This window comes from Phoca vitulina, unplaced genomic scaffold (genome assembly GCF_004348235.1).
Source record: "Phoca vitulina isolate PV1807 unplaced genomic scaffold, GSC_HSeal_1.0 scaffold81, whole genome shotgun sequence".
NCBI classification, from domain to species: Eukaryota; Metazoa; Chordata; class Mammalia; order Carnivora; family Phocidae; genus Phoca; species Phoca vitulina.
This window is the reverse complement of record NW_022589784.1, coordinates 4,060,929-4,071,519: the sequence shown is the minus strand read 5'-3', so window position 1 is coordinate 4,071,519 and position 10,591 is coordinate 4,060,929. Positions and strand designations below refer to the sequence as shown.

The following is a 10,591-nucleotide window of genomic DNA, read 5'->3' as shown; positions in this document are numbered from 1 at the left end:
CCCCCTCCTCCCCCAGACCAGCACAAGACCCCCAGGTTCCGAAAAGGCTTTATTACATAGAGGGGAGGGGGGTCAGTCCTTCTTGGCTGCCGCTTTCCTCATGGCGGCCAGGACGTTGCTCAGCTCCTCTCTCTTCCTCTTGGCGCGGATGTGTGTCCCCACCTGCGGGCAAGGAGGGCGCTCAGTCCGGGCCCCGAGTCCCAGCCCGGCCCCCGCGCGCGACGGTGCACCTACCCTTTTCTTGATGAACTTGAGGGCGCGCTTGTCCTTGGAGACCTTGAGCAGCTCCATGGCCCGCCGCTCGTAGGGGGCGAAGCCGCACACCTCTCGGATCATGTCCCGCACGAACTTGGTGTGCTTGGTGAGGCGCTGGGGGGCGGGGGCGTCAGGGCGAGGCGCTCGGGGTCCCGGGCGTCCGCGGCGGCAACGGCGGCGGGCAGCCCCTCACGCCCGCCCTCCCACGGCAGGACGCCCCCGCTCGGCCCGGGCCCCCCTCCGGCCGACGGCCTCGCCCCAGCGTCCGCTCGCCGCGCACGCGGTTCCCGGGGTGTCCACCCGCCGCGGGCCGAGCCCTGCGCCCCCACCCCCTTCACGCTCGAGCCTCCCGCCCGCACTCACCCCGCGCCGGCGGCTGTGCCTCGGCTTGCTCACGTTCTTAGTCACCTTGTGGCCCTTGTTGAGGCCCACGGCCATAGGGTAGCGCAGAGCCATGGCTGGGCGCCGGGAGCGGAGAGGGGAGTGGAGGTGAGTCCGGGCTCGGCCCCCGCCGCCCGGAGCCCCGCGTCCCGACCCCCCCGGACTCCCTCCCGGCGCCCAGCCAGAGCCCTGAGCCGCACCAGGGCCGCGGAGCCCGGATGGCAGCAGATCCTACGCTCCCGGCGCCCCACTAACCTGCTGCTCCTCGATGGCTCCCGCGGCGGAAGGGCTGTCGCCCCGCGGAACTCTGGGCTATCTCGCTTCCGCGGGTCGAGCGGGCCAGAGAGGCAGGGACGGCGCGCGCTCCCCCTGGCGGCTGGAGGCCCTGCGGTCTCTATGCGCATGCGCGAACCGTCTACCTGCGCATGCGCGCTTACAGTAGTGGGTTGAAACTCGCCTTAGCCGGAACTGAAATGCCTTCCTTTGCCGATGGGTTGAGAGTTGGAATCCGACTTCTGCAGCTTGCTGGCTAATCCCACCTGGGCGCGGGCTTAGGGACCCTGCGCCAGGAACTTCGGCTCCCAGTACTTGAATTTCCTCGTGTATAGAATGAGGAGAATAAGGGACGCCTGGGTGGCTCAGTTGGTTAGGCGTCTGCCTTCTGCTCAGGTCATGATCCCAGGGTCTTGGGATCCAGCCCCGGGTGGGGCTCCTTGCTCCCGAGGAGCCAGCTTCTCCCTCTCCTCCCCGCTCATTCTTTCTGTCTCAAATAAATACATAAATAAAAATCTTTATTAGAATGAGGACAATAATAGTACCTATTCCAAACTGTTCGAGTAAGATGTAATGGTACTTGACACAAAATAAAATTTCCATAAACAGATATTGGCTTCATTCTGTATGACACCAAACTGTGTTAGAACTGAAGAAGGCGATTTGGTATAGTACCCCTGATGGCGTTTGATATAATTTGATGTAATTTTCGGTGGTGCAGGGACTGGAGGCATGATAGAAACAAACAAAAAAATTTTTTTTCTGGTTTTTATCTTTCAACCCTACTTATTCCCAAATGATGGTCCCCATTTTGGGCTAGTCTCTTTGGGGTTAACCCTTCTAACATTTGCTGATTCTAGAGCCTTGCACAGCCAACAGTAGCTAGCATTTTGCAATATTGTATTTGTTCTACAGTTTTTAACTGTACAGTTGCTTTTTATTTATACAAACCACACTAATTTATCATTTTAGGGAGAGGAAGTGTCAATTTTTCACGACCTGATGTAAATAAACATCAGTGATGTGCAGATAAATACAGCCAACACTTTGTTTGAAGTCCCTTGTCAGAATCCTACCTCCTGCCACAGACTTCCTCCCTCTCTGTCTCTCTCTCTCTTTAAGATTTTATTTATTTATTTGAGATAGAGAGCACAAGCAGGGAGGAGGATCAGAGGGAGAGGGAGAAGTAGGCTTCCCGTGGAGCGGGGAGCCCGATGCAGGACTCGATCCCAGGACCCTGGGATCATGACCTGAGCTGAAGGCAGATGCTTCACCGACTGAGCCAACCAGGCGCCCCTTCCTCCCTCTCTCCAAGCACATTTCCTTATCTATAAAATGTTAACAATGGTAGCACCAACGTCCAATTGTGAAGATGCCATGAGATCACTAATGTCAAGGGCTTAGTGCCTGATACACATTTCCGTCATCGGCACACAAACCACGTGCTTTATACTGCAAATGCGGCCTTTGACACACAGTCAGTACCTTTCTTTCCACCCCTGACTTCCCGGGTGAGATCTGCGTCTCTCAGCCTCCATTTCTTCACTGTTAAATAGGGTGGAGAAGTCTGGTCGTCTGGTCCCCGTACACACATCCCTCTTTACCCGCCTGCCACCAGCAAACTGGAAAAACTAAGCAATGTGAACAACCTATGTGCAAGGGAAGAAGGATTTTTATTATGAAACAGAAGGCTGGGTCCAGCCCAGAACACACTCTTTCCCTCCTCCCCCGCCTCAGACCCCATCGGCAGATGGACAGTTTGAAGGCTGTCCCCTGCTTGCGACCAGGGTAGGGGGACCCTCCAAGGTTGCGTGAGTGGAAAGAAGAGATGAGGGAGGCCCTGGCTCCAGGTGGGAGACGGACAGGGTTCCCAGGGTGCCCTGGTTGACATGGCCAGGGGCCTGGGCAAGTCACACCACCTCTCTGAGCCTCAGCTTTCTCATCTGCAAAATGGAAGCAGCAACCGTGTCCCCTCGCCCGGAGTTGTGACCGTTTCCAGGGGCTGGTAGACTTTCTCGGTTGTCCTTTTCTGTCTTGATGACTCTGTCTGGAGCCACGGCTACCAGCTCAGAGGTGTCTCGGTTTGTGTCGCCGCCGCTCTGGGGCGGCTGGATGGAGGGTTCCCCTCCGGGAAGATGAAGGAGTGCCACGGCCGGGGTCTCAGGCAGCAGCGGCAGCGGTGACGTTGAGCTCCTGGCGGATGAACCAGGCCCTCGGGTGCGGCAGCCATCCCCGGAGCAGGCAGAGCAGGTGGAAGCGCCACGGGTAGAAGACGCCAGGGGCGCGTGTGGCGCCGCCGCGGATCACGGCCAGGGCTGCCTTGGGCCCTGGGGCCGCCTTGGCCCTCGTGACGCCCCTGGGGACAGGAGGGCGCGGTGGAGACTGCAGCTGGGCGGCCCCCCACAGCCCCCTGCCCCTGATGGCCCCGGGCCTCACCTGACTCCCTCGGCGGTCGAGGCGCGATCCCGGAGGCCCAGGACACACATGGTGATGGCCACGTTCACGTCCTGCACGTCCAGCTCCCGCCGCAGGGAGCCGAAGAAGCCGTCCAGCGCGAACTTGGCCGCCGAGTACGGGCTGGAGAAGGACGTGGGCACATGGCCTAGGAGCGCGGGAGGGCAGCAGCTGAGTGACCACACGGCGCTCCCCCTCCTCCAGGGAGCCTTCCTGCCCTCCCCAGGCTCGCCCGCCTCGAGCCCTGTGACCTCCCGACTCCCCGCCCCGCGGGCACGCACCGAGCAGCGAGGACACGACCACCAGAGAGCCTTTGCTGTCCGTCAGGCTGGGCAGCGCCAACGAAGTCAGCTGCACGTAACTCAGGAAGTTCACCTGGAGGTGGCGACTGCGAGTCACCGCATCGCGGAGACACCCAGGCCCGGGAGGGGCGGGGCCTTGAGGCGGTGGGCGGGGTCTGGGAGGGGCCGGACCTGAGGTGGGAATAGGGGCGGGGGGAAGGGTGGAGCCTGGGGATAGGAAGGAAGGGGCGCTGGGCGCGGTGGGGCGGGGCACCTGCAGGAGCCAGCGTGTCGCCTGGACGCTCCGGGACCGTGTGCCTGCCGGGGTGGCGCCGAGGTGGTTCAGCACGAGGTAGTCCAGCCCTCCTGGCCCGGAGAGGCCAATCAGCAAGGAGCTAGTCCTTGAGGCTCCGCCCCTGGGCCCGAAGAGACCCCCTCCCCCCCCGCCCCTGGCCCCGTCACCTTGAACTAGAGAAGCTCCGGCCAGAGCACTGACCCAGTGAGTTCCGCCCCGGGTGGCTCCCCGCCTAATATCAAAGAGACCGGGCCCTACTCCCTGGATCCTGCCAGGCTTCGTCCCTGATCCAGTAAGGCCCAGTCCAGAGTTCCGCCCCCTGGAGGCAATGGGGCTCCACCCCCTAGCCACGCCCCGGACCCATAAACCTCCGCCCACCGACTGCCACGGCCCCACCCCTTTCGGGTCCTGCCGGGTGAGGCCGAGGCCCCAGTCCCAGAGTCCAGGCCCCGCCCCTCACCCAGCTTGTCCAGCGCAAACCGCACCACGCGCTCGGGCACCTCAGGGGAGGCCATGTCCGCAGCGATGAAGAAGACCTTGGGAGCGCCCAGCTTCCGGCAGTTCCCTACCACCTGGGGGGGCCAGAGCTGCCCGTGGGCCCGTCCACCCCGGCTGGACCCCCTCCACCTGCTAGACCATTGGGTCCCCAACCTCAAGCCTCCTCCCCGACTCGGAGCTTCAGGTGACATTCAACATTATTCCCAAAGCTCTGCCACTGGGGTCACAAACCGGCAGCCTGCGGGCCCAAATCGGGCACGTTTTATTTGCTCAATACCAACATTTAAAACTCAGGGGATTTCATATAAATCTCGAGATTTCTGGCCTCTCTAAAAGTTTTGCAAGGTCCGTCCCCAAGAACCGTACATCTTCTTGGAGCCACAATGGGCTGCTGCTGAGCAGTGTCCACCACCCCTCGTCTGAAGTTGAGAACCCTGGCTGCCGGCCAGGCTTTGGACACCACCAATAACCCCAGTTTTGAGGAACACTCCCTGTCTTACACTCACTGTCTTAATGGATCAACCCAACACCGTAACCCAGGAGAAGGTACTTTAATTGTCTCTGGTTTGCAAAAGAGGAAACTAAGGCTCAGACGTTAAGCTACTTGCCCAAGGTCACCCCGGAAGCCTGGATCTTTGCAAGGAAGTTTTTACACCCAGGCCCCGTTTTCCACCCACTCCCGCCCCACGAAATGGGCTGCCTCACCTTCTGTAGGAGGGCCTCGGTGTGGGCCGTGAGCACCAGGTGGGCGCCCAGGCGTGCGTAGAGATAAGCCAGCTCCTCCCCAATGCCCGCGCTGGCCCCGGTCAGCAGCACTCGGGCTCCCTGCAGGCCAGCTAGCAGGGTGCAGGGGTGGTCAACCCTGGGGAGGGGGGCGGCACCGGACAGCTGGCCCGATTCCTCCCTCCCCCACCTCCAGGCACTCACCAGGGTCGAAGTTGTCATCCCAATAGTAGGAGAAGAACAGGGCCCCCAGCCCGGTGAGGAGCAGAACCTTCATGGCCAGCCCTGGGTCTGCAGGTTCTGCAGCGGGAGAGAGGAGGACAGGCACAGGCCTGGCCCACAGCCACCCCCATTTCCCCAACTGCGCCTTTGTTTGATGAAGATGCTCCAGGCCCTGCCCTCTCTCCCCTCCATCTCGGCAGCCGCTGCCTGGTTCAGGTCACTACATAGGTTCCCCTGGCCTCTTCAATGGCTTTCTCCCTCCTCGAAGGAGCCAAATGACATCTTGCCTCCCCCTGCTAAACATCTTCCCCATTTCATTTAGGACAAAAGCCGGCCTCCTTGATGGTCAAAAAGGCCCTGCAGGGACCAGCCCCTCTGGCTCACTCTGCTGTTTGCCACACCCGCCTCTTCACTGTTCCTCAGAATCAGCCAGTCTCCAGCCTGCCGCAGGGCCTTTGCATTGGCTGTTGCCTCTGCCCGGAATGCTCTTCCCAAATAGAACCCAAGGAGTTGCTCTCTCACTTCATTGAAGTCAGCACAAAACTGACCTACTCCAAGGGACATTCCCTGGCCTCCTTTTCTAGAGCGCCTCCTGGTCCCTCTCCTTCCCTTGCCTCCCTCTACAACTGCCATCCTCTCAGCACTTGCCATGACCTGAAATTATCCTGACGATTTGTTACATGTTCACTGGCCCTGTTTCCTCCTAAACTGTCAGCTCCATGAGGCAGGAAGGAAACGGAAACCTGCTGAAGCTTTGTTCACTGTCAGGTCCTCAGGGCCCCAAACGGTGCCAGACATGCAGTAGGACGCTCAACAGATACCAGACTGACCCTGAGTGATATGAAGAACATTGGAGAGAAGAGCTGGGCGGGGGAGGGGGGGGCGCAGAAAGACGGCTTTGTCTGGAGACACCCAGAAGGAATCTTAGGGCTCGGTAGGGGACACAGGGGCCTGTGTCATTAGGGTTAAGATGTGACTTCAGCTGTGGGAGTGGATTTACTTGTTCCAGGGAGAAGGTGAAAGAGAGAAACAGGCCAAGTGCTTAACTGCTTAAGGGGGGGGGGCGGGTCATGAATCTTCCCTGAGAAAGGCGCAGGACCATCACATCTTGGGGTTTCTGTCATCTGAACTCAGTAGGACAAAGAGGAGAGGGGGACTTCCAGAGCTGAGAGATGGTGGGGTTGGGGTGCCTTCAGATCTCTAGATCCAGGCCTCAGTACTTCGCCCCCCACTGCAAAGTTCCTGCTGCCTCTCCCATCCTCCTACTCCCTCCCTCCCACCCTATGCTTTTCCGGCAGCCAGAGGGATCTTCCAAAGAAATCTGATGTTCCCCTTCCCGCTCCAAACAGTCCTAGGGTTCGCCACTGCCCCCCATGGAGACCAAGCTCCTCACCTCAGCCCACAATGCCCCGCGGGTCTGGCCCACCTGTCCATCCGCATCTTCCACCATTACTGTCTATGAATCTTTCTCAGCTCTCAGAAAGGTGCACTCGCCCTTCCCCAGTCACGGCAGCCATCCCACCTCTCCCCACGTTCCGGGGGAAGCCCCGCGGAGTCCCGCAACTTGACCTTCTTCCCACCTTGACCCCAGCAGCTATGCAGGGCTCCGTGGGGTCGGGCGGATGAACGGCTAGCTGGCTGGCCGTCCGGGTGGATGGATGGACGGTTGGATGGACGGACGGATGGATGGATGGGTGGATGGATGGATGAAGCAGCCGCCTGCGATGGGGGGAGGAACTGGGAGAACCAGACCCTCGCAGAACGTACTGGTCTCCTGACCTCGCCAGGCCTCAGTTTCCCCTCTGGACAAAAAGGGCGTGCGACGTCCTGCGCGCTCCCAACCTCGCACTCACCCACTCGGGCCTTAGTTTCTCCCGCCGTTCAGCGGGGCCGGGGTCCGGGCCTGGGAAGCCGGAGCGCGCCCCTCGTACCTCCCTAAGCGGCCGCTTCCGGCCGGGCCCCCGACCGCGCCCCCTCCCTTAGGGTCCGGGTCACGTGACACCGAGCCCACCTCCTCAGGGGGAGTGGCCTAGCCACTGGAACCCCGCTAGTGGGCGTTGCCCGGCAACGCCGGGCTCGCCCCCTCCCGGCACTAGTCCCGGTCCCGGTCCCGCCCCCTGGACGAAAGCCCCAACCCGGACCAGATCACGCGACACAGGGCCCCGCCTCCTTCGCACAAGTCCGCCGTCGCGTTGCCATGACAACCATGCTATTGGCACACTCTTCCTGGTCCTGGGCCCTCAGTCCCCCGCGCGGGCGCGGGTGGATCTCCCGGGCCCCGACATCTTCTTGGGTCAGACATCTTTCAGGCCTCACTTTAGACGCGTGACTCCTCTTTTCCCCCACCACGCCACCCGGGCCGTGCCAGGCCGGACTACATTTCCCAGGAGTCTCGGCGGCTAGGCGAGGCGTCCGGCGCCTCACGGGGCGGTGCTGACTCCATTTCCCAGGCAGCTTTGCGGCGGACGGGCTCTGGAGATTACACTTCTCAGAATCCTTTCGCGCGGTCCCTCTCCCGGCGTCTCTGAGCCGTCGCGCGACTTCGACTCCCGCAGGCCTTTGCGACTGACTAGGGCGACTACGCTTCCCAGAGGCCTCTGCGGCGCTATCGCCGGAAGCGGCGGGCGAGTGGAGTGTCCTTGCGCGCGGAGCCGAGCGACCATGGTGCCCCGAGTGTGGTCGCTGTTGAGGTGCGTCGGGCTGCCGGGCGGGCCCCGAGCCCCCGAGAAAGTCCCCTCCTGTGGGCACTACCTCTGGTTTGCTTCCAACTGGATCTCCGAATTCCGTGCCCCCATCGCCCCGATGGGGAAACTGAGGTTCAGGCGGGGAGGGCCTTCCCGAGATGTCCTGTCGCCTCCTTCCCGCTTCCCAGCGAGCCCTTGCCTCCTGATTGTGTCGGAGTCCCCGCTGCCTCCTCTGTAAGGTGGGAATGCCGCAGGCGCTGTACCAGGAAGTTCATGCGTGCCCAGAGCGACGTATGACACACGGGAAGCGACCAGGGCCACTTGGAAACCCTTCGAGGGTGGCGCGCAGGTCGTGCCTCCCGGGGCTGGAAGGCATAAAGTCAGGGGTCTTAAATCTTCACGGCTCCCTGCTCTGTGTGCGGGATCAGCAGTGACCCCTCTTCCTCTCCGGGCCTCAGTTTACCAGTTCAGTGGGGCGCAGTGTAGATTGAGCGTTGCGCACAGTAGGCGCCAGGCAGGCCTCTGGGCCCCCCGCGTGCCTTGTTCTTCCGTACTGGCTGCCTGGCTTGAGGTGTGTCACTCCTAGGACTGGCACCCGGGAGCCGGCCTCCTCTCCCCGCGGGGGCCTAGAGCCCCGCGGCTGGCCAGCAGTGCCTGAGGAGCTGCTGAGCCGCTGTCCTTCCCTGACCGCAGGTTCCTCATCAAGGGCAGTGTGGCCGGGGGTGCCGTCTACCTGGTGTATGACCAGGAGTTGCTGGGGCCAAGCGACAAGAGCCAGGCTGTCCTTCAGAAGGCTGAGGAGGTAGTGCCCCCAGCCATGTACCAGTTCGGCCAGTACGTGTGTGAGCAGACCGGTCTGAAGATGCCCCAGGTACCCTGGGGCTGGGAGTGAGGCTAAGGCTTGGTGGGAGGAGGGTGTCAGTTCTGGGGTGGCTCTTGGTCCCTGGTCCCTCCAGCCCTGCCTGGTATCCTCGGCCCTGGGCTTTGTGCTGCTCTTCCCTGCCTCGGGAAGGGGCTGGGGCTGCTGGCCGGGCCCTTCCCTTTTCACCTGCCCCTTCTCCCCTCTCTTCCCAGCTCCCAGCCCCTCCAAAGTTTAACTTTCACATCCGCGACACCTGGAATTCAGGTAGGCCCTGGTCCCTGTGCTTGGGGGGTGGCCCCTGATACCCCCCAGCCTAGCACCCCCTACCACCGCTTCCTGGTCATTCCTTTCCGTTGCTCCCCTTGCTGCTCCGTGCAGCTCCCACAGACCTAAAAGAGGAAAAGGGGTGGAGATTTCAGGGAGGTGTGAGCAAAGTGGAGCCTCCTTTGAGGATGGGTCACATTGGAGCTCATCGTGTGACCTCAGACAAGAGGAGGCCCTGCCCCACTCGGCCTGTTTCCGCGTGTGGAACCGATGCACCTGGAACGGGTGCCTCTAAAAGCCTCGCAGAGCTAGGGTTTCCGGGGGGCTGGTGTTGGTGGACTAAAGCGGGGGGCTGAAGGTGCTGGGCCCTCCCTCTCCACAGGCATCATTACGGTGATGTCGGCCCTGTCGGCGGCCCCCTCCAAGGCCCGCGAGTACTCCAAGGAGGGCTGGGCGTACCTGAAGGAGCGTACCAAGTAGCCTGTCAGAAGAGGCCACCTGCCCCGGTCAGGAACAGGGGCAGGGGCACCATAGACCCGGAGACTCCAGACTGGGACTGGGACCCCACTCCAAGGGCAGCTCCTGGCCTTGCCGGCCCAATAAAGGACTTTGGAAGAAGTGCTCCCCCACCCGTGTGCTGGCCCCGGGGACTTGGGGTGGCCTGGCTGGTGCCCAGAGCGCAGGGGCCCGGGCTTCTGGCACCTAGCAGCTCTTCAGGGCCTGACCTTGCCCCCAGGCCTGGGTTCACCCCTTCACTATCCAGGGCCCTGCCTGCTGGGCCCCCAACCTGGTATGGGGATGGGGAGCAGACACTTGGCCCTGGCGCTCCATTGACTGTGCTCAGGGTCCAGGAATGGGTTGAGGAAGTACTGAGGGCCAGCCCAGGTTAGGGATGTCTGCTCGTGGAGGGCTGAGCCAGGGTGGGGCGTTCTGGAGGTTGGGACTCGGTAGAGTGGGCACAATTCATCAGTTCATCTGTCCACATGGCCAGGAGTTCCTGTGGACACTGAGCCTACGTCTGGCTCAGCTCGCTGATCACCTGTCTCGTCTGGTCCTGGCCCTCCCTTGCCTACTCCCTACCCGCATTCTACCCTCTCCCCACAACCTGGGGATTCCTGGGACCACAGGCTTCATGTCATTACAGTGGGTGGGGGGCTCCCGTACCCAGAGAGGTTCTGCCCTCCCTGCGTCCCCTGCTCCCCTGGGAAGGCTTTCCCGCCCCACACTGGGTCAGCTGCCTGGTGACCTGAATGTTCCCCCCCCCCACCCCAACCCCGGGGGGGCTGAATCGCCGGGAGGGTGGGCCCTGGGAATACTCCCAGCCCGGAGGGCATCCCACCACGATGGCGGTGGGAGGAAACCTGTTTCGCAGACGACGGCAGGTAGAAGGTGGGCTTGG

At 61.9% G+C, this 10,591-nt stretch overlaps 3 protein-coding genes across 9 annotated transcripts; 1 reads left to right on the top strand and 2 right to left on the bottom strand.

Annotated features, from left to right (window-relative positions):
* Nucleotides 1–36: 36 nt before the first annotated feature.
* RPL36 (ribosomal protein L36) lies at nt 37–1,291 on the bottom strand. Of its 2 annotated transcripts, none has more exons than XM_032394756.1 (4): nt 837–1,291; nt 619–713; nt 235–369; nt 37–162 (listed from the first exon to the last, which is right to left on the bottom strand). In XM_032394756.1, the coding sequence occupies exons 2-4, from the start codon at nt 709–711 to the stop codon at nt 73–75; spliced, it is 318 nt and encodes a 105-aa protein (XP_032250647.1). In that variant the 5' UTR covers nt 712–713; nt 837–1,291; the 3' UTR covers nt 37–72. The 2 variants fall into 2 exon arrangements, with proteins under 2 accessions (XP_032250647.1, XP_032250646.1); XM_032394755.1 differs by having other exon boundaries at nt 892–1,277.
* A 71-nt stretch (nt 1,292–1,362) lies between these two features.
* Nucleotides 1,363–7,472, bottom strand: HSD11B1L (hydroxysteroid 11-beta dehydrogenase 1 like). 6 transcript variants are annotated; one of them, XR_004298134.1, is made up of 10 exons: nt 7,236–7,472; nt 5,365–5,460; nt 5,143–5,273; nt 4,400–4,511; nt 3,919–4,010; nt 3,645–3,738; nt 3,346–3,511; nt 2,829–3,265; nt 2,395–2,558; nt 1,363–1,396 (listed from the first exon to the last, which is right to left on the bottom strand). XR_004298134.1 is itself a non-coding variant. In XM_032394806.1 (8 exons), exons 2-8 carry the CDS (start codon nt 5,435–5,437, stop codon nt 3,070–3,072), a joined length of 864 nt encoding a protein of 287 aa, XP_032250697.1. In that variant the 5' UTR covers nt 5,438–5,460; nt 7,150–7,472; the 3' UTR covers nt 2,565–3,069. The 6 variants fall into 6 exon arrangements, 4 of the variants coding, with proteins under 4 accessions (XP_032250697.1, XP_032250696.1, XP_032250699.1 ...); XR_004298135.1 differs by having other exon boundaries at nt 1,383–1,400; XM_032394806.1 differs by lacking the exons at nt 1,363–1,396; nt 2,395–2,558 and having other exon boundaries at nt 2,565–3,265; nt 7,150–7,472.
* Nucleotides 7,473–7,563: 91 nt separating this feature from the next.
* Nucleotides 7,564–9,810, top strand: MICOS13 (mitochondrial contact site and cristae organizing system subunit 13). The gene is made up of 4 exons (XM_032394809.1): nt 7,564–8,072; nt 8,760–8,937; nt 9,141–9,192; nt 9,575–9,810. Exons 1-4 carry the CDS (start codon nt 8,044–8,046, stop codon nt 9,670–9,672), a joined length of 357 nt encoding a protein of 118 aa, XP_032250700.1. The 5' UTR covers nt 7,564–8,043; the 3' UTR covers nt 9,673–9,810.
* The last annotated feature ends 781 nt before the right edge of the window (nt 9,811–10,591 follow it).